General features: G+C 39.3%; 1 protein-coding gene across 3 annotated transcripts in view; it reads right to left on the bottom strand.

Moving 5' to 3' along the window:
• The window catches only part of usp9 (ubiquitin specific peptidase 9), a 353,775-nt gene that overhangs the window by 132,137 nt on the left and 198,469 nt on the right, over window positions 1–23,169 (bottom strand). For all 3 annotated transcript variants that reach the window (XM_041210976.1, XM_041210979.1, XM_041210975.1), the window contains one exon: window positions 8,704–8,824. In XM_041210976.1, the coding sequence (XP_041066910.1) occupies window positions 8,704–8,824 (121 nt within the window). The remainder of the gene's footprint in view (window positions 1–8,703; window positions 8,825–23,169) is intronic.

Here is a 23,169-nt window from a genome sequence, read left to right as displayed (position 1 = left end):
CCATAGAAAAAAAACCTGTTAATTCAAAATACTTTTAGAAACACCATTTAGAGATTACCATTTATAGTCCCTTAGGTATAAAACAAATCCTTTATGAAGGGGACAAAGCAGAGAGCAATGGCATAGTATGAAATAGATTCAGGGATGCGGAAAGTTGAGGGAAGCTGGGTTAGTTCTTACAAGAGAGAATATTTAAGAGGTGATTAAAATTTATGAAGGGTTTTAATGGAATAGAAAAGGGAAAACAGTTTTCATCATTAATGGTTGGTTGATTATGTTATTAAAGATACACAGGTAATGGGCATTGTTTGATTAAGGGCTAAGAGCACATATAGAGAGTGTCAGCTGGAACACTGGGTTGGTAGTTAAGAGGCAAAGAGCTGTAATGCTGCATCCTGTGAATAAACCTACTAACAAGGAAAATATCTGTGTCTTGTTTTGTACTTCCTTCTATGTTATAAGATCCTATGAAATCAAATGGAGCAACCAGTACAGAAATTGATCAAATTAATTTTTATTTAACACCAGCCAATCTTCAACTGTATTACTTTTGGAAAGTTGAACCATTTGAGGACAGGAGTGTCACATAATAAATTATATTATATTGTAAAATAAACAATGTATTAATTGTACCTGGTCCCCAAAGTTTTGTTCACAGACAAAAACACTTTCTTCCAATAACTGTTTCTACAGTTCTGCTGATTAGTTCCTTTCGGGTTTCTTTTACAGCAATTACATAGTCATTGTAGGGTGTCAATTTGGTTCAATGGTAGCATTTTCAGCCAAAAATCACAAGCTTGTGGGTTCAAGCTCCACTACAGGACCTGCGCACTTTAATCAAGACACAGATTTGAATGCAACAATGATAAAGCACTACATCGTCATATGTCTTTCAGATGTGATGTTAAACTGAGATCACATCTGCCTGATCAGGTGGACATAAGATAGAATTACACATTTTCGAAGTAGTTCTCCTGGTCAACTTACAGCCCTCAACCCCAAAACCATAACATTAACTTGTCATTAATCATGTTTCTGTTTATGGGACATCACGCTGTGCAAATTGGCTATTGCTTATGTACAATTCAAGAAAACATTTGGCTGGGAAGCACTTTGTAAAGCACAGAAATGCAATTTCTTACTGCATACAGCTCTGTTACACATATCACCAAGTCTGTCCTTCACTCGGTCTCCTACCTCTTTCGTATTGATTCCAATCTCTGCATTGGAATCACATGTTCCTTTAATGCCATCAACAATTTGTCTTGCATTTGTTAAAAGTCTAGGTTAAGGAGATGCCAGGCAAGAACTATTGGGTCAGATGATGGAACCATGATGAAGCAAGATGTAACACATGAAAATGAAAGAAACTATAGGTGGGGACTGACAGCAGGAAGCAGTGGATGGGTCTATAGTTTATGAGAGAGAATAAGCAGGTGGCTGGGGGGAATAGCCTGGGATATGGCATCAGAGTGGATGATGTAAACTCTTGGAGGGGATTGGCATAATCAATATTTTGCCTCAGTTTTCACAGTGGAGAACACTAGTACGACCCCAATAGTAATAGGTAGCAACAGGGGGAACTTAGAACAATCACCATCACTAAAGAAAAAGTACTGAGCAAATTATTGGGATTAAAGGGTGACAAGTCCCCAGGAGCTGATGGCCTACATCCCAGGGTCTTAAAGGAAGTGGCAGCGGACATAGTGGATGCATTGGTTATAATATTCCAAAATTCCCTGAATGCTTCAGTGGAGGGGGATCTGGGTGTCCTCATGCATGAATTGCTGAAAGCTAGTATGTAGGTACAGCAGTAAATAAGGAAGGCAAATGGAATTTTAGTATTTATTGCTAAAGGAAGAGAGTATAAAAATAGGGAAGTGTTGTTGCAACTGTACAAGGCACTGGTGAGACCGCATCTGGAGTACTGTGCAGTTTTGGTCCCCTTACTTGAGGAAGAGGATAGTTGCATTCGAGGCGGTTCAGAGGAGGTTCACTAGATTGGTTCCAGAGATGCAGAGCTTGTCTTATGAGGAGATATTGAGCAGTTTAGGCCTATACTCACTAGAGTTTAGAAGGATTGAGAGGAGGTCTAATTGAGGCATATAAGATGCTAAAGGGGATAGACAAACTTGACGTGGAGGGGATGTTTCTCCTTGTGGGGCATTCTAGAACGAGAGGCCATGTTTTAGGCTAAGGGGTGGTGGATTTAAATCAGAGATGAGCAGGAATTATTTTTATCAAAGGGTCATGAATCTGTGGAATTCACTATCTCAGGGTGTAGTGGATGCCAGGATGCTGAATACATTTAAGGAGGAGATAGACAGATTTTTAATTAGTAACGGGTTGAAAGGTTATGGGTAGGGGGCAGGAATTTGGAGTTGAGGTCGAAATGAGATCAGCCATGGTCATATTGAATGGCGGGGCAGGCTCAAGGGGCTGAGTTGCCTACTGCTGCTCCAGTTCTTATGTATAAGGCTTCACAGGACAAGGTTAACAAAGTATTCCAGTTACAGAGGCATAGAAATAGTCAAAGGGCAGGGAATGGGACTTGAATACTCAGACTGAATTTGGGGAAGGGAGGCAGTGAGGGCCTGGAGTACATTACAGAACTGAACCATGGTACAGAGGATGAGTCTGAGTATTTCTAAGTCATAAATAGTAGATTAAGGAAACATGGCAACAAAGAATTTGGGGAAAGTATTTCAACAATTTGCTTTATTTCACTACAGTTACTTTTGCCTGGTTGGCAGCTTTGAAACATGATTTAGTTAGTTGGTGATCCAGAATTTAGTTTTTGATATCTCCTTTTGCACCAGCTTGGTTAACAACAGATATACTCCTTGAACCGGAAAGTTGATGGCATGACATTTTCCAACATTGTAGGCTGCTGGATGATGAAAGCTTTCAAATATGTAGATATGTTACAATCGAAAAAAATTCAGGTTAACATGCTCAGCTTTTATTTTGAACCACTGATAACTAATATAGATGCTCCAAAATACATCTTTTTGTTTACATCTAATCTGTATTATTCAAAAAACATTCATGAAGGCCTCATGATTTTTTTAAAATACATTTTCACTCAATCCTTTACATTCATCAACTCCTAAGGAGTTTTCAAAGCATAAAGCGAAAGGCTCAACTATGAAAGAAAAGGGCTCAACTATGAGAAAAAAAACCTGAATATTTGCTTTGAATAACAACACAATTAGCAGATATTTCAGGATCCTCAACTTATTGTACATCCTATCAAGAAAAAAAAAATCACAGCTTGTTTTGGGACCAAAAATGACACAATACCTTACTCCTGACACGGATGTGTATTCCACTTCCAGGGCGATGAATAACAATAAGGAAAAAAAACTACATAACATCTAAAAAGGAAATATGATCTAACTCATTATCCCTTTCACCACTCTTCTGTATACAACTGTACTTATAATCCATGTTTTTCAGTTTGGGAGATGCATCTAGGCATGGTAAGCAGCCTCCAATACAAAGGTTTAGTGTTGCCTTTACTGGCACAGCTTTACAGAGAAGCTGTTTGCTATTATGATTGTCGTTTTGCATCAGGCTGGATTGTCCATTCATACACTTATGACACAAACATAAATGAAACAAATTGATGTGGCATGATTAAACTCCAAGTATGGGTATCTCCAGAGTTGGAAAATAGAGCCACATTTTACTTCACCAGAACAGAGTCTAGAATAGACTGCTGTCTTATGTTAGTCCTACGCCTTTTGAGAAAAACCAGGTATGCAATTGATTTGTCATGGTAGTAACAGAGTTCACATTATGGAAAATAGACTATTTCATCCTGCGCATAATTTAAGCAAACAAAAGCTATCTAGAATCATAGAACATCAAGACAAGAGGGCTTTCCCACTTGAGTCTGGAATGTATTTTTTATTACATGATTTCCCTGCTAAAATAACAAGCTTCTGATTACGTTCCCTGTGAACCGAATATATGATAGCTGCGATATATAGGGTTACAAAGTTAATGATACTCAGGAACAGGCAGACACAAAGAAGTCTCTCTACTCAGACTGAAGACAAAGGTTTGTTTACAACTAAGAATACTGACTCAACAAATTATAGCTTCAAGGTTTCCATGTTGGCAGAGACCATACTGACCAAAACAATTTTTAGAACTATGAGAAAAGTTCCAAAATGGCATTGCAACCTTGCTTGAGAGAGCTTATAAGCAGATCCTCTAACACATCACAATGATCAAATCAAAGAATATTTCACACGAATTTCAGTTGCTTTCACTACTTAGCTTTTGATTCAAAGATGCCAAGGAACTGAGGAGTTAAATCAACTACGTAGAATGTCATTTTGCGAGGCCTGGTAGTAACGCTTTGGTATGTAAATAAGTATTTGAAAGCAAAAAAATTGTACATAACTAATTCTCATAAACATTTGCATAAAACATGATGAGTAGTTTAGTGGACCAAAAAACACCAAGTGGCAGGGCATGCAAAAATTTATAGGCCTGAATAATCACATCTAGGCAATTAATTCACAATATGGGGTTTTGAACAAAACTAAATTCTGGTATACAAATGCAATACAAATGGAAACTTGGACTTGGTCAAAGCAAAGACAGAAAGAATTCTGAGAACTTTGGCAGTATAATTTACTATCGTATATGCTGATGAAAGACTTGTACCACAGGAGAACAATGCTGGATCAGGAGAATGGGTGGCACTAGAAAAAGACTGGAGAATTTGACTTTAAAATTGGCCACTTGACCTGCAAAGCAAAACATTACCATGTATTCTTGGGGCCAGCAGCATAAATGGAATTACTCACTCTTCTGAAAAGGATGGTGGCATATCTATCTCAGAACAGACAGAATAATGGGAATATTCCATCATAAGGGATGTGGGAAGATGGTGGATTAGTGGCAATGTCACTGGACTAGTAATTCTATGGACATGGCAACAGGTCAAATTTAAATTCAATTAATAAACCTGGAATATAAAGCTAGTCTCAGTAATCGTGACCATAACAACTATCATCGATTGTTGTAAAAACCCATCTGGTTCACTAACGTCCTTTAGGGAAGGAAATCTGCCACCCTTACCTGTTCTGGCCTACATGTGACTCCAGACCAACAGCCAAGAGGTTAATGCTTAACTGCCTGCTGAAATGGCCTAACAAGCCATTCAGTTCAAGGGCAATTAGGGATGGGCAACCAATGCTGGCCTTGCCAGCGATGCCACATCCCATGAAAGGAAAAGAAAAAACTTAAAATTTCAAATGTTAAACAAGGAAACAAACTAATAAGTTTCCAACAGCGGGCAAACCGGGGCTTTTATACCGAAGCACTGCACAGGATTCAGTTTGAAAAGTCAGTTATACTGGCATACTGCAAACTGAATGCACTTTTGATCAAGGAGTCAATTACTGCAGTAAGGAGGGACGGTATCTTAGAAGGTTCCTCAAATGAGGCCATATGGGTAGAACTTAAAAACAAAAAAGGAGGCAATCACTTTGCTGGGAGTATATTACAGGCCTCCAAACAGTCAAGGGGAGAAAGAGGAGCAGATATGTAGGCATATCTCAGAGAAGTGTAATAATAGTAGGGGATTTCAACTTCCCCAAATTTTAACTGGGATAGTCTTAGTTTGAAAGGCTTAGAGGGGGTACAATTCTTAAAGTACATCCAGGAGAGCTTTTTGAGCCAGCATGTAGAAAAGCCTTAGAAGAGAAGGGGCTGTACTGGACCTAATCTTAGGGAATGAAGCAGGGCAAGTAGAAGAAATGTCAGTGGGGGAGCACTTCAGGGATAGTGACTATAACTCTATAAGGTTTAAGTAGTTATGGAAAAGGACAAAGATTGACCGGAAATAAAGGTCCTGAATTGGGGGAAGGCCAATTTCAATATAAGACAGGATCTGGCCAAAGTGGACTGGGAGTCTACATCAGAGCAGTGGGAGTCATTCAAAAAGAAAATAGAGTTTAGGGCCAACATGTTCCCGTAAAGGTGAAGGATAGGACTAACAAGTCCAGGGAATCCTGGACGTCAAGGGATATAGAGGATTGGATAAGGAAAAAAATGGAAGCTTATGGCAGATACGGAGGGCTGAAAACAGCAGAAGCCCTAGAGGAGTATAGAAAGTGTAGGGGGGTACTTAACAAAAGTATTGAGTGTGAAGAGGGGGCATGAAAAAAACGCTGACGGGCAAGATAAAGGAAAATCTCAAGGCATTTTATAAATATATTAAGGGCAAGAGCATAACCAGGGAAAGAGTAGGGCCCATCAGGGACCAAAGTGGCAAACTGTACGTGGAGTCAGAGGATATAGGTGAGGTTTTGAATTACTTTTCAACTGTGTTCACTATGGAGAAGGACGATGTAGGTGCAGACACCAGGGAGGAGGACTGTGATATACTTGAATAAATTAGTATTGAACGGGAGGAGATATAAGCAGCTTTAGCGGGCTTAAAAGTGGATAAATCCCCAGGCCCAGATGAGATGTAGTCCAAGCTGCTATGTGAGGTAAGGGAAGAGGTTGCAGGGGCTCTGACTCAAATTTTCAAATACTCTCTGGCCACAGGAGAGGTGCCAGAGGACTGGAGAACAGCAAATATGGTACCATTATTCAAGGAGGGTAGTAGGGAGAAACCTGGTAATTATAGGCCAGTGACTCTATCATCAGTGGTAGGGAAACTATCGGAAAAATTTCTGATGGACAAGGTTAATCTCCATTTGGAGAGGCAGGGATTAATCAGGGATAGTCAGCATGACTGTGTTAGGGGGAGATCATGTCAAACAAATTTGACTGAATTTTTCAAGGAGCTGACTAGGTATGTAGATGAGGGCAGTGCAGTTGATGTACTCTACACGGACTTCATTAAGGCTTTTGACAAGGTCCCGCATGAAGAATGGTCAAAAAAGTAAGCTAAGAGCCCATGGGTTCCAGGGTAATTTGGCAAATTGGATCCAAAATTGGCTTAGTGGCAGGAGGCAGAGGTTGATGGTCGAAGGTTGTTTTTGCGATTGGAAGCCTGTGACAAGTGGTGCACCGCAGAGATTGGGACCCTTGCTGTTTGTCATGTACATTATTGATTTAGACATGAATATAGGAGGTGTGATCAGTAAGTTTGCAATGACACGAAAATTGATGGTGTCATAAATAGTGAGGAGGAAAGCTTAGATTACAGGACGATGTAGATGGGCTGGTAAAATGGGCAGGGCAATGGCAAATTGAATTTAATCCTGAGAAGTGTGAGGTGATGCATTTTGGGAGGACTAACACAGCAAGGGAATACACAATGAATGGTAGGACCTTAGGAAGTACAGAGGACCAGAGGGATCTTGGTATACATGTCCATAGGTCCTTGAAGGCAGCATAAGGTGGTTAAGGCGGCATATGGGATATTTGCCTTTATTAGGCGAGGCATAGAATATAAGACCAGGGAGGTTATGTTGGAGCTGTATAAAATGCTCGTTAGGCCACAGCTAGAGTACTGTGTGCAGTTCTGGTCGCCACACTATAGGAAGGATGTGATTGCACTGGAGAAGGCGCAGAGGAGATTCGCCAGGATATTGCCTAGGCTGCAGCATTTCAGCTACGGAGAGAGATTGGACAGGCTAGGGTTGTTTTCCTTAGAACAAAGAAGGCTGAGGAAGGACCTGATAGATTATACAAAATTATGAGGGGCATAGATAGGAAAAAACCTTTCCCCTTGGTGGAGGTGTCAATAACTAGGGAGCATAGGTTTAAGTTAAGGGGCAGGAGGTTTAGAGGGGATTTGAGGAAAACATTTTTCATCCAGAGAGTAGTTGGAATCTGGAACACACTGCCTGAGGGGGTGGTAGAGGCAGGAACCTTCACAACATTTAAGAAGCATTTAGATGAGCACTTGAAACACCATAGCATACAGGGCTACGGACCAAGTGCTGGAAAATGGGATTAGAATTGATAGGTGCTTGATGGCTGGCATGGACACAGTGGGCCGAAGGGCCAGTTTCTGTGCTGTATAACTCAATGAATGCTTAAAAGAAACCACACACAATATTCAACATCGATCCATCTACATTTTTATATGTCTATAATTATCACATCAACAATTGCCTGCTGATTTAGCCAACTTGCAAAACAAAGTGGCCATGACAGTTCCCCGCCTGAATGATAACAATGCATAATTTGCAGAATATATAACAAAGGAAACAGTACACCCATACTACATGTTCACATGGATCAAATCACCCATTTTGACATCTATGCACAGCCAATCTCACTCCTCCTAACAAACTTCAGCTCAAATATCACCAAACTCAAGAACTTAACCAAACTTCAACCTGAAATCTGATCCCAAAATTACCCTCATCACTCACAAAAAGTCAATTAATTGCCCATAAGTTATGTTGCTGACAGATTGAAATTATAAAGCACAATCTTAAATGGAGGAGTTGCATCAACATGGATTCATCAGGCAGGTATGCTCACACCTCACTAGCAGTTCAGCCTACCATTGACTAGTTTTCCAAAAAGAGCGATTTTATGAATAGTGGTCACCTTATTTAGTTGTAACTCTGTTGCCAGCACTTATTACCATTGATGTTCAAGGTTCAAATTAGCCCTGATTCTCAGTTGGCATCACCACACATCTTACACTCATTTAAATAAACACTTGGAGAAGTATATCAGCTTCATTTGTATCTTTTTTTTAAAATACCTTACCAGGGGGCATGAGCTTCATAAGGATGCGAGCACCATCTCTCAGCTGTGGCATGTTTAGGCTACTGCCGAGATCCGCAACTTGCCAAAGAAAGGAAATGTATCGAGGATGTAAGGACATTATCTAAGGAAGAAGCAGATTAAGAATAACTGAATCATCTGAATTAAAACGTAATTACAGACTGACAGATCTCTCTATATACCTGTATTCTACATGACTTCTGACTGAGGGCTAGCCACAACTGGATTAACTTCTTTGAAACGGGTGAAATTTGATACTACTCCACCTCAATTCAGTATATTTCAGTTAATAGCCCACTTTTGCTTAATCGATTTTAAACTTTTGGTCGAATGCAGCAAAATATTAAAATTTTCACTGATCAAAATGTGTAATCAATCATTTTTAGTGTCAGCATTCGCACTCTCATTTGAGTAATGAGATTGAAAGTTCCAAACTGATTCCAGGACTTATTTGAGCACATGATTTTCAGTGGAAATTCAGTCTAATACTGAGACAATGCTGCATTATCAGAGGTGCCACATAACCGGTGTATTGTCTGCTTGCTCAGGTGTTAAGTGGGCCTAAAGGGTGCTGTGGATCTCAAAAAAAGCAGAGGCATCCTGCCAATGTCCTGGGTGACATTATCCTCCAATCAATTCTTTAAAAAAAGTTAATTGGCTGTTTTACGACCTTGCTGTGTGCAAAATTGGCTGCCAGCTTTACCTACCAGCAACAGTCAATACAATTCAAAGTTCATTTGTTGGATGTAAAGTACTTTAAAACATGAGAAAGTCGAAGGCACTATATAAAAGCAACTTCTTCCTTCAATTCCTTTTGTGTACCTTGACCATTCTAGTCTTTGGAGTAAAGAGGCAATCTAAATAACTTGACAATCAGTTGGTTCTATTTAGAGTCGTTACCCTTATACTCAAAGGTTTTGGCAGGAGCAGGATTACGCAAAATTATATGAGGGGTTAATTGTCTACAGAGCACCCTCGAAATACTTACATATAAAGAGGATTTATTTTTGAGGAGTGCCTTGTTGGAAGGTAGGTAGATGGTCAATACAGGGGCAAGAATTCACAAGCCTAGAGGAAGTATTAAGGGTCTGATGGCCAAGTGCATCTTTTATCAAAAAGCAGTTCCCACCTCTTGAACTCGGCAGAAATGTTCAAGATAACTGCAAGCGTCATCACAATTAATAAATAGAAAATAGTTTAGATTAGTTTTAAGCCATCACAGGTTTTACATTGCTTTCTCCAGCAATAGGGATCTCCATCTCTATGGCCACTTATCTGTGAGAACGTTCATGCTCTCTCCCACCAGTCTCGCAGAAAATAAAAACCCAAGATGCCGAGCAAAAGTAGATGACATCAAGGAGTTGGGAAGATAAGAGATAGGCTCAGTTATTATCCATTTAAACCACCCATACTTGATGGTGCTTAAATTTGTCTAATAACCAGCTATGTAGTCTCCCTCAAGTCTTACAATAAATTTGGGTGTGACCGTCCACTTTCCACCATGGATTGGTGACTTTTAAATTTCTTTTTAAGTACCATCTCGGCCTCCACTAGCATAGTCACAACTTATATAACCAGGTCCAACCTTCCCAAATTAATTATGTCCATACCTGTCCTCAAGGAGGTGGAGGGCACTGCACATTTTTCAATGTAATAGCATACTGGAGAAAGGATTGCACAAACAACTTTTGTTGTTTCCCTCCATCCAATATCATGTTTGCTTCACCTCAGAGACAGTCATTCCCTCTCACCTTTTCTTGGAAAAGCTATTAGCAGCAGCCACTTTACTTGCACTTTTTGCAAGATGGCAGTTCTCTTAAATATACCCTACCCACATGGAACACCTAACATTGTTGGTAGGTAAAATTTGTATGCTACACTAATGAAATAATAAGCATGGCCACTAACAACAAGTAACTATCTTTCTAAAGAGCCAGCATAAGCAGAAAGAGCCGAATAGCCTCCGCCTGTGGTGTATGATTTTATGATTCTATCAGCTGGATATGAACATGACAACTTTCACTACCTTCAAGGGATATCTGATGGACAATCCTACTACCAGCCTGTCCAGAGGAATGGATGAAATCACAGCAAAAGATGTCAAACATACTTGATTTCATGTTTTCACATATGCTTGAAAGCAACAATTCTCAAGCAGCAATTAGCCAGCTTTAACTTCCTGCTGGCGTTCACAGTTCCAATGAAGATCACACAGAAATTGCAACACAGGAAGAGGCAGTAATGGCCCATGATGGTGTTTATACTACACACAAGCCACCTCCATCTAACAATATAATTTCGTTCTATTCCTTGCTCCCTTATGTCCCTATCTAACTTCCTAACCTATGCTATTCACCCTCAACTGCTCCATGTGGTAAGTTCTAATTCTAACCATTAAACAAGTTTACCTGATTTTTTATTTATTAGTGACTTACATAGTTATGACTCAGTTTTCCACCTCTCCATAAACAAAAACATCGCTATGCCTACCCGATCAAACTCCTTCAAACTTTTAAGCTCTATTAGGTCGGTCCACAGATTCTCTTTTCTAGAGGAAAGAGCTCCAGTCTGCTCAGTCTTCTCCAATAGTTGTAATATCTCAGTCTGGCTTCATCCTTACAAATTTTGATTTCAGCTCCAGTGCTTCATATCATTTTTGTGCCAAGACCAAAGACCATCAGAATGGTATAACAGATGGATGACGCTGAAGGGCAATGATGACTGTAAATATAGCTGCAGTCACTTGAATAGCTCTGGCAGTGAAGTCAAAGAATTATGCTTAATTCAAAATAATCTCTTAAATACAAAAGCTGGGTGGTGTATTTTCTGCCTAACAAACACCAGCACCAAGTAACTCAGAGCCATAATTAAGCTTTCAAGCAGTTTGATACAGCAACAAAGAGCTTTTCTGAGCATGTCAGGAATCTGTGGGGGGGAAAAATTGAATTTTGAAAGCCCTCAAAGCTTCTTTTGCAGGTAGATCAAGATCAGCGTGGAATGGGGAATACCATGTTGGAACTGTACATTTTGTTATATTCCAGTTATATTTTCTTGTTACAAATTTCAAAATTACTGATCATTAAACAATTGGTAAATACTTATGGAAACTTGTATGTGGTTTAATATGCAGTACATTTGAGAAGTTTACAAAGCAAATGATTAACTGAGATTTATGATATTAAAAAAGCCAGAAATGCAAACATGACAAATCAGCCATTTAGGAAAGGATCAGGGAATAACTGAGTGCAACCGATGATCTGCTAAAGCAACATCCACTCAATGATGCATTTAATTAGAGTAATGTGCCTATGTAAAATATTAAACCAGAATAAATTGTTGCACTCGCTGTAAGAGTTAACAATGTAATCTAAGCTGAAATTCTGAATATGCAGCACAATTATGCCATTTCAAGTACCAGGTAGAGGGACTGTATTTCAAAATTAAAATAACTGATCTCCTAAGCATTAAATTACACAGTAGAGCTGTGTACCTACCTGGTTAATAGTTAAATATAATTGCATTTTCCTTTTAAGTAGTCAGGTATTACTACTCTTGAAGCCAAGCCAGGCTAAATTGCTAATACACTTCATATTACCCAAACATCGGAGCAATTGTTTATAACTATCAGGTTTTCTTTGAACAGAATATTTTCCTTTTGTATAAATAAGAATTAGTATGGTACATTGGGGTTGGGGGACTGAGGTGATGGTAGCCGAGAGTAAAAGTTGGTGGCGGGGGGCGGGGTAGAGCAAATTGCAAGTTACAGCCCCTGTAAAAGTTGGAAATGATGTCAGTTAACCATTCATTATCACTACAGTATACTCGTGGAATTTGCCCTGCTACATCCCCAAGCGAGGAAACTTGCCTTTTAGTTTACAACCTGATAGTTATAAACAACCATTTTGGCTACTGGTCTTTGCAATATAAGCTGGTCAATACCAGAAACAATCATGCTTCTGCTTGCACTTTTTACAGCTTGCCCCTTTCAGCATTCTTCCCAAAAAGCCATTTTATTTCAAAGAAAACCCTGACAAAAAATCTGACAGATACGCATGCCTGAAGAACTGGTCCAAATTTCCACCTCAGAAATATTAACTGTATTAATAGCAACTAAACATGCTATCCAGGCATTTCCTCAGAAGCCCAAACAAGCCTGGTCACAAGTTGACATGCAATAGCTAAATTTTGCCCAGTATACACATATATAGTTTTCTTCACTTTAAGAGTCGCTTGACGGTCTCATTATGATGCGAGTCTCTCTACCTCCTAATAATTAACAGAGTTTGGATAAAGGGTAAAATCACTGATTGATAGGAAGTGACAAGTGGTACTCCCTAGAGATCTGCACTGGGGCCTCAGCTTTTCATCACAGATTTGGGATGATGAAATAGACAATAGCACATCCAGTTGCAAATAACACATTAGCAACATGAAGTTGCAAAAGGGACATCGACTAAGTGAGTGGGCAAAACTATAGCTGATGAAATTCAATGTGGGAAAGCACGAGGTTATCTATCTTGGATCTGAGGAAGGTAAATTACAAAACTTTCTTAATAGTGAGAAACTAGAAGTAGTGGAGTAGCAACAGGATTTAGATGCCAGTGCACTCAAGCATAAAAAGTAACTAAAAAGGCTTATGAAATGTTGGTCTTCATCTAAGGAATTCAAGTGATGAAGGGGTACTACAATTCCATATAGCCTTGGTCATATCCAATCTGAACTTCTGCATTGAGTTTTGAGCATCAAATTATTTTTTTTTGAAGTAAAGAGAAAGAACAATTTGGTGCTGAATAGGATATAGGAAAAGTTTTGGATGAGTTCAAGATCACAAAGAATGGAGGATAGGAGGACAGATGGATGAGTACAAAAGTGATCAAGTCTAGAGTATTGAAGTCCTGTCTGAAGGCTTTATCAGCTTAGGAACAGGGTTGGATCAACAGCAGACAATGTCATGGAGATGAAAGTAAGCAACCTTCATGATAGAAAAGAAGAAAAATCATCTAACCAAAAAGTAAAGAATAGCTCCTTGTTTTCCAATGTCCCGAAATGAAACAAGTATCAGCTCTCAAAGATTATCTCTAAACAGCAAGGCATTGCAGCCATTTCCACTGTCTGGTTCAGACTTACTGTCCTCATTTTGCACATCTGCAAACCAAGTGGAGCAACACACTGCAAATTTCTAGATCTGTGCCATTGCTCATGACTAGCCAAATCAAGGCCAGGGACAAATTCAATATCTCAACTAAATACTTGCTCCCAGCCTGACAATTTAGATGCAAGGGTTCTCAAAACAGTTAGCTATTTTTAAGATCTATTCATTTCAAATGGAGCAGGAATGTGTCACATTAAACAATAAGCCTAAACACTATCGATCAATAAAATAAATATAACTATTACGGATTATTCTTCTTGCTGCTAATCACAAAAAGCTTATGAAAGTCAAAGCAAATGATGATTCCAACATCTAAATCTGTCCTGCATTGTAAAGCTGTCTTCGTGACGAGGTTGTGAACTGAATATACAATTCCTTTGACAATGCAGATTTTGGATGATTCATGATCTTTCTAGTGATTTTTTACTAAATATTCTGAAAATCATGCTTCCCAATAGCTAAAGTGAAGGAGGATCAAACATATGCTCTACCATTTTCTCCTCTCCCCATTGCCGCTAAATTGCAATTGCAATCTGCAAACGAGCTCAACCAAGCAGACAACAACTCCACCAAATGAAATTAAGATAAAATCCTCAAAGCAAGCATCTGCTGCCCTCATCCCACCTTTAGTAATTGTCCTCTCTCGTTTTAGTACTGTACTAGTTCTTCAACATAACATTCATACTGTTTCCTATTGCTGTCTTCCACTTCAGATCTGGTATTCAATGCTTTTTCTATGCAGCTTCAATACTGGTCCCTACTGCACTCTCCTAACTTAGAAACATTGAATAGTTAAAGCAAAGGAGGAGGCAATTCGCCTGTCATGTCCGTTGGGTCTCTGTAAGAGCAACTCACCTAGTCACAGCCTGCCTTTCTCCTGCAGCCCTGTATTTTTTCTCTTCAGATAATTTCCAATTCTCTTTTTGAAGGCCTCGACAGCACATTCTCAGGCAGGCATTCCAGATCCAAATTAAAAACAATTTTCCTCATTTCGTTGTTGCTTCTTTTGCCACTGAATTTAATTCAGTGTCATCATTTTCTGGATCCTTCTCTCTACTCTGTCAAAACCACTCATCATTTTAATCTTTTCTAAAGTGAACAGTCCCAGCTTCTCCAGCCTATCCACCGAACTAAAGTTCATCATCCCCGCAGCCATTCTTGTGAATCTTTTCTGCACTCTCTCTCATGCCTTCACGCCCTTCCTAAAGAGTGATGCCTGGAACAGAACACAACACAACACTTCACTGGGGGTCTAACCAGTGTTTTAGGCAGGATTGTAATTTCCTTGTTTCTGTACTCTATGGCCCTGATTATAAAGCCCAGAATCCCATATGCTTTAGTAAGCACTTTCTCAACCTGTCCTGCCACCTTCAATAAGCGCACATATACACCCAGGTGCCTCAGCTCCTACATCCCCTTTAAAATTGTACTCCAAGTTATATTGCATATCCTCACTCTTCCTACCAAAATGAGTCACTTCATATTTCTCTGCATTAAATTCCATCACCTCTGTCCATTCCCACCATGCTGCTCATGTCCTCTTAAGTTTATCACTATCTTCCTCAGTTCAAAATGCTTCCAAGTTTTGTGTCATCTGCAAATATTGAAACTACACACCCTGTACACTAAAGTCTAGGTCATTAATATACACCAAGAAAAGCAGGGGTTCAAACACTGACCACTATGAAACCCCACTTTCCTTTGTGCTTTCCTTCAGTCTGAAAATCAACCACTCACAACTACTCTATTTCCTGTTACTCAGCCAATTTCGTATCCATGCTGCTTCTGTTCATTTTATCCTATGTGTTTAATTTTGCTGACATACCCTGTTATTTGTCACTTCATCAACTGCCTTTTGGAAGTCTTTATACACCACATCAACCAGATTACCCTTATCATTTTTTTTCTGTTACTTCATCAAAAATTCAGGCAAGTTAGTGAAACTACAACTTGCCTGTAACAAATCTGTTCTGGCTTTCCTTAATTAATCCGCATTTGGCTAAGCGGCTGATAACGTTATCCCGAATTATCATTTCTAAAAGCTTTCCCACCACCAAGATTAAACTGACTGGCCTTTAATTGCTGGGCTTATCCTTGCACCCTTTTTTGAACAAGGGTGTAACATTTGCAACTCTCCAGTCCTCTGGCACCATCCCTGCATCCCAAAGATGATGATTATGGCCAGTGCCTCCGCAATTTCCTCCCCTACTTCTTTCAGTATCCTTGGATACATCTCATTTGGTGCTGTTTGGAGAGTGAGGTGCAGTCAGGGTATTTGTGCACTAACTGCCTGATGGTCATCCATTCCCTCTCTCTGCTTGCATATCCTTAAGCTGCAGGGTGACCAGAACTGTAAATGTGTTATATACGAAATTCCCAACTTTGCGGATGAACCACTGTGATGCCAGCTGCTACTCAAGCCCAGGAACCCAGAGCTCAACTGCAGCTGACAACACCTCCTGCATTTGATTATCTAGGACACAAGAAACCTCCTGGAGTTCACAGGTGGAACAGGATGCTCACTCCATAGGTTCAAATTGCCCTACCATGCCTCTATTTATCAGACTATTAAACTTATTAAAATAATGAAAACCTAAATCAGTTACTCATGAACTCTGATGTCACTTAATTTTATAGGGAGTTTAACTCAGATTTTTATTAACTCATAGCTAAAAAACTTTACATTTTAATTTACTGAAAAATTCAGGCTTCTTTAATTTTATTATTCCTATTAATTTTTCACTTTAACCACTACATCATATTGATTAATTGAGCAGTGATTTTACTATGACAAATTCTCAAATTAGCTTATAGCCTTTACTTTCTCTTCTAAAATCTAGTACCTTGTTTAAATGATTAAATTTTAATTAGTGCTTCAAAACCTGCTCTGCACTAGTACTCTTATTAATTTACTCACTGATATACTTAGCTTGATTGCAATTTTTAATTTCTTGGTTCTTAGTTTGAATATATGTCCTTGGTTAAGAACACAAAAAGAAAACTCCTCTCCATCATCAAAATTCAGCTGTAGCCCATACTACTCTCTCCCCTCTGGTCACCAGTCATGGTAGCTTATAACAATCACAGGATTTGTTAACTGCTGCCAATTGATAATTACTAATCTTCATCATGACCACAGAATTGTTATGGTGTAGGAGGCCATTCAGCCTATCTTTGCATCAGCTCTGAGCATTTTAACTTCGAGCCAATCTCATGCCTTTTCCCCATAACCTTGCACACTGTTTCTAATTAAATGATTATCCAATGCCCTCTTGAATGTTTCAATTGAACCTGCCTCCATCACACTTCCGGGCAGTGCATTCCAAACCCTAGCTACTCGCTATGTGATAAAGGTTTTTCTCACCTCATATCTGCTTCTTTTGCAAAGCACTTTAAAACTGTGCCCTCTGGTTCTTGATACATTTACGAGTGGAAACAGTTTCTCCCTCTCTACTCTGTCCAGAACCTTCATGATTTTGAAAACTTCCGGCAAGTCTCCTCTTAGCCTTCTCTCCAAGGAAAACAGTCCCAACTTCTCCAATCTTTCCTCATAACTGAAGTGCCTCACCCTGGAACCATTCTCAGAAACCTCCTCTGCAGTCTCTCCAATGCATTTGCACCCTTCCTATAGTGTGGTGCCCAGAACTGTACACAATACTCCAATATCTTATATATGTTCATCAAAACCTCCCTGCTCTTATACACTATGTCCCTATTAATGAAGCCTAGAATACTGTATGTTTTAGAAACAGCTCTTTACTTGTCCTGCCACCTTTAATGACTTATGTACATATACACCCAGGTCTCTCTACTCCTGCACACCCTTTAGAACAGGTATCCTTTATTTTATACTGTCTCTCCATGTTCTTTGTACCAAAGTGCATCACCTCACACTTCTCTGCATTGAACTTCATCTGCTACCCATCTTCCCACTCCACCAATGTGTCAATATCCTTTTGAAGTTTTACACTATCAGTTTACAATCCTAAGTTTTGTGTCATCCGCAAACTTTGAAATTGTCCCCTGCACACCAAGATCTAGATAATTCATATATTTCAGAGAATTCCACTACAAACCTTCTTCCAGCATGAAAAATAACCATTAACCATTACCGTTTCCTCTCCCTCAGCCAATTTTGTATCCATGTTGCTATTGTCCCTTTTATTCCGTGACCTATAACTTTCCTCAAGTCTGTTGTGTGGCACAGTCTCGAACACCTTTTGGAAGTCCTTTTACACCACATCCATGGCCCTTCCCTCATCAACCGTCTCTGTTACTTCTTCAAAAAAACTCCAGCAAGTTAGATAGACACGATTTTCCTTTAAAAAATCCATGCTGATAAGAACGCATCTGGTTTCTCAACACCCAAGCATGCCTTTGCAAAGAAATAACTGACCTCACCAAATCTCTCAACCATTATCTGGTAGGATTTATCAAATCAGCTGCTTTAAGATTAAGATGCAACAGACTGATTTAAAATCAGTCCTGTGTATTACTTTCCACCTGATGGAAAAGTATGATTAATAAATGGTAAAACATGTTCAGTGATAAGATGACAAATGAAGAACCGGATGAAGGGGTAAACATGTTATTCCTCTTCCACATCGACTCATTTGGGTAGCAAGCTCTTTTCAGTTACAAACATCACCTTACTTTCTGAACAAGAAGGTGACCAACATAAAAGCAAAATACTGTGGATATTGGAAATGTGCAATAATGCTGCAAACACTCAGCAGACTTGACAATATCTATGGAGTGAGAAACAGAATTTCAGCCTAAATGGTTAACTATGTTTCTCTCTCCATGGCTGTTGCGTGACTTGAGTGCTTCCAGCACTTTTGTTTTTAATTTAATTATGGCTTGAAAACTGGAAATCCTTAAGAAAATTCAGTAGCATTCATCGCAGTTCAGAGTTTGTGTGCGACAAATGTTCAGCCCAATGGTATACTACAATAATTTTATTTGCAAAGCTGCAGAGAATATTTATTGATGGTCCAGACCATCACTTACATCAATGAAAAATAAGGCCAGAAAGTCAGTGCTCAAAGATAACTGCTACGACATGCAAGTTTCTGGTACTTAGAGACTTCCGGGTTTATTTTTCCAAGAACAAAAGCGGTGCAAATACAGAATTCACCATGCACACCACTAACAGTATGCAGCTGCTTAAATGCAGAGCTAATTACTATTTGTTAAACCAGCCTACACAGTCATATGTTAGTTTACATGAAACGTGTGATTTGCTTACTGGAAGCCCATTATATGTTGTGTGCGTCATTTAAAAACAACTGAAAATCCAGCAACCATCAGGCCAAGTTGAAAAACCAGTCCTCATCAGAGCTGCCTCAGGCTGCATTCTGTCAAATCATCTAACAGTAAAGGCCTAAGAAGTGGTATGAGAAAGATGCACTGCAGGTTAGCCAGCAAACAAGGTGACACTGGTGCTTTCAAAAAGAGATTGTGTCCAGGCCCCAAAATTAAATCTGATGTGCCCTTGAACTTGATAGATCCCCTTGGTAACTGAGCATTTATGCTTTCTCAATCTGTTTTCAGAATCCAACTCCAAAAACATAAACTGAGCCACTTTCTCATACTTAGTTATGTATGGTTAAGTAATAAATTGAAACCAACAGCTGACAAAGCATCATGGCAGAATTAAGAAAACCTGAAACAAAAACAAAGTGCTGGAAAACTCAGGTCTGGCAGTATCTATGGAGAGAGAAATAGAGTTAACATCAAGTCCAATATGACTCTTCTATGGAATCTGAAGGAAATGGGAATCCTTTGAAGTACCAAAGAAAATGCTGCCCAACTGAGTGAATATTGTGAATAAGGTATGTCTGTCAGTGGAAAGGCAATATGCCTGCAATATGCAATGGTTGGAAAGACTTGGTAACGTTAGAGTTAATTTCAAAGTGCTGTAATTTTATTATGCGTGGAAGCACCTTGACCTGTTAGACTCCTGTCAAGACAGCCATTCTTGTAACTCAATTAATGGGTTCATCATTTGTACTACTCTTTGCCCAGTGGTAAAACTTTGTAGATTCTGCTATTCCTGTCATAACAAAATTTCTATTTAGATGGCTGCTTGAAAAGTGAAGGCATGAAATGTATTTTTATCTCTGGTGTAAATAGAATTACAACTTCTGGGTTATTAAAACATCCTCACAATATGCTGTATAATAAGGAGCTGTTTGATATTTTCCATAGTAAATGAATTTAAAGTATAAACATAGTGTAAGCACAACTGACTGCAAACTATTATATTTCTCTCATAAAAGTCACCAAAGCCTAAAGAAAGTGAAGTCTGCCTCAATTAGCATTATCATTGAGTATCAAGATGTTATTTACTTACAGAAAGGTAAAATACTACAGATGCCCGAAATCTGAAGTAAAAATCGACAGCATTGAAAATCTGCCAGATGCCTGCTGTGTATTTTGAAAAATAGGCAAGATAAACATGAGATAAAGTTGCTTCTGCTTGCAAAATCAAATTGTTCAGAAAATATTATTTATAATATTATGGCAAGGAGGTCACCATCCAATCATCAAGTCCATGCTGACTTTCCACAGAGAAATCCAGTCAGCCCCACTACATACCTCTTTTCCTCAAGTGCTCACCCAATTTCTGTCTGGAATAATTAGTCTCTGCTTCCACCACTCTCATTGGCAGTGAGCTCTAGGATCATTAACACTTGCTGCATGAACGTTCTTCCTCACATCCCCCTCATATCTCTTGCCCAAAACCATAAATCTAGTCCTTGTTCCATAAGTTAATGGGAACAACTTCTTCTTGTCTAACATATCTAAACCAGTCATAATCTAAAACCTCCATAATTTTGTACACATCAATCACATCTCTCCTCAACTCAAAGGAGAACACCAGCTTCTCCAACCTAGCTTTTCAGCTCAAATCTCATCGCTAGAACCATTCTACATCCTCTCATCCTTCCTAAACTGTGCAGTGACCAGAATTGGATGAAATACTCTAGCCTAAATAGGATTTTATGAAGGTTCAGCTTAACTTCTCTGCTTTCATACTTAATGCCTCTGTTTATGAAACCCAAAATCCCAAATGCTTTGCTAATCACTCAATATGTCCTGTCACCTTCAAAGATCTTCGCACATGGATGCCCAGGTCCCTCTGTTCCTACAAACTCTTGGAAATGTGCTATTAAGTCTATGTTATCTCTCCCTACCCCTTCTGCTAAAGTGCAGTACCTCACACTTGTCTGTATTAAATTCTGACACTTCTCTGCCCATTCTGCTAATCTATGTACTATTGCAGTCGATTGGTGTCATCCTGTCTGCCACATCTCCCAGGTTTGGTATAATTGGCAAATTTTGAAAATGTTACTGCATTCCAATGTACAAGTCATTAACTGAATGGCCTGTAGTTGCTAGGACTGTTTTTACACTTTCGTGAACAAGGGTGTCACATTTGTCACACGCCAATCCTCTGGCACCCCCTTGTTGTTGAGGGAAGATTATGGCAAGCCCTTCCACTATCTCCATTTCCATGCCCTTTAGCAACTTGGGGCGCAAGCCATACAGACTAGGTGACTTATTTGCTCTAAGCATAGCCAGCCTTTCCAGTGCATTCTTCCTATCAATTTTGACCCCATCCATTTCCTTTACCATCGCTGCTTCTATAGATATTTTCTCAACATCATCTTTGTAAACACTGATACAAAGTACTCATTAAGTATTCTGACCATACCCTGCACCACTAAGCAAGTATTTTGTCCCGAAAAAGACTCACCTTTTACATGCCGGTAGAAGATTTTTGGGTTTTATCTTAACTGCCATTCTATCTACATATTCTCGCTTTGTCAGTCTTATTTTCCTCTTCACTTCTGTTCTCAACTTTTTGTATTTGGCCTGGTTCTCACTCAAAGAATTCATCTGGCATGCATCATACATCCTTCTGTTTTAATTCGTCACATTCTCAATCTTCCTAGTCACCCAAAAAGCCCTGGCTTTGGTTCCCATGCTTTTCCATCTTGCTGGAACATACCTAGCCTGTACTTGAAACATCTCTGCCTTAAAGATTACCCACAGTTTCCTGTTAATCTTCAGTTCCCTTTTACGTTGGTTAGATCTCCTCTCATCCAAATGAAGTTAGCTCCTTGTTCTTTTCTATTACTAATCCAAGCCATCTGATACAATGATCACTCTTACCTCTGTTTCCCCACAGACAACTGGTCCATTTGGCCTCATTCCTAGCACCAAATCCAGCAACGTTTCCTTCCAAGCTAGACCGAGAACATATTGGTCTAAAAATTCTCCTGAGCACATTTCAGAAATTCACCCCCTCCTTACCCTTTATTCAAACATTATCCTGATTAATATTTGGACAATTCAAGTCCCCTAATATCACCACTCTATACGTGCTCCACATCTGATTTCCCTGAAGATTTGCCTCTCTATCTCTCTCACTTTTGGAGGTCCACAGAATTACCCCCAGTAGTGTGATCATATCCTTTTTGTTTCTCAACACTAACCAAATGGATTTAAACTTTACCCTCTCAAGGACATCCTATTTCTAAAATCAGTCTTCCCACCTCACTTTTCTCCTTTCCTATCTATGTGAACACCTTGTATCCTCAATTAAGCACCCAGTTCTCATCATTTTTAAGCCACATTTCTGTTATTTTTGCACCATATTCCCACACAGCAATTAGTACTTATTGCTTACCTGCCTCACTCACCTCCCTGTGTGTTGACATTCATGCATTCCAAATCTGTCTTTGTATTGCTCATTGTCTTCCTTAGTCTACTCCTATCTAATATGGTACCTAGTCCTATCCCTATGGATAGTATAATCCAACGTACTCTTTACATATACACCTTATTCCTCTTTTCCACTTCTATACACTGGTGCCCAACTCCCTGTCAATTTAGCTTAAACCCACCTCAACTAAACTAGTAAACCTTCTCACAAGAACATTGGTCCCAGTCCTCTTGCAGTGCAACCTGCCCTTTTGAATGGCAGCCTCTTGCCCCAGAACTGTTCCCAATGTCTGAATAAATCTTAAGCCCTCCTTCCTGCACCATGCTTCAAACCAAACACGTCCAGAAAATTAATAAACAATTGTCCAATGCTACAGTACAATCAGAGAACCTCACATGTCCTAAGGGAACATTTACCCACATGGGCATGACAATGGATACAGCCTTCTTTTGTAAATGGAAAATTTAAGGGAAAATTTGATTTTGTATCATTTAGCTGAGTTATGAAGCATATGTTTTACTACCTAATAAATACTAGCCTAGCCAAAAGCACCCACATCCCA

The sequence above is a fragment of the Carcharodon carcharias genome, chromosome 18 (assembly GCF_017639515.1).
Source record: "Carcharodon carcharias isolate sCarCar2 chromosome 18, sCarCar2.pri, whole genome shotgun sequence".
NCBI lineage: Eukaryota > Metazoa > Chordata > Chondrichthyes > Lamniformes > Lamnidae > Carcharodon > Carcharodon carcharias.
This window is presented reverse-complemented; position numbering and strand designations above follow the sequence as displayed.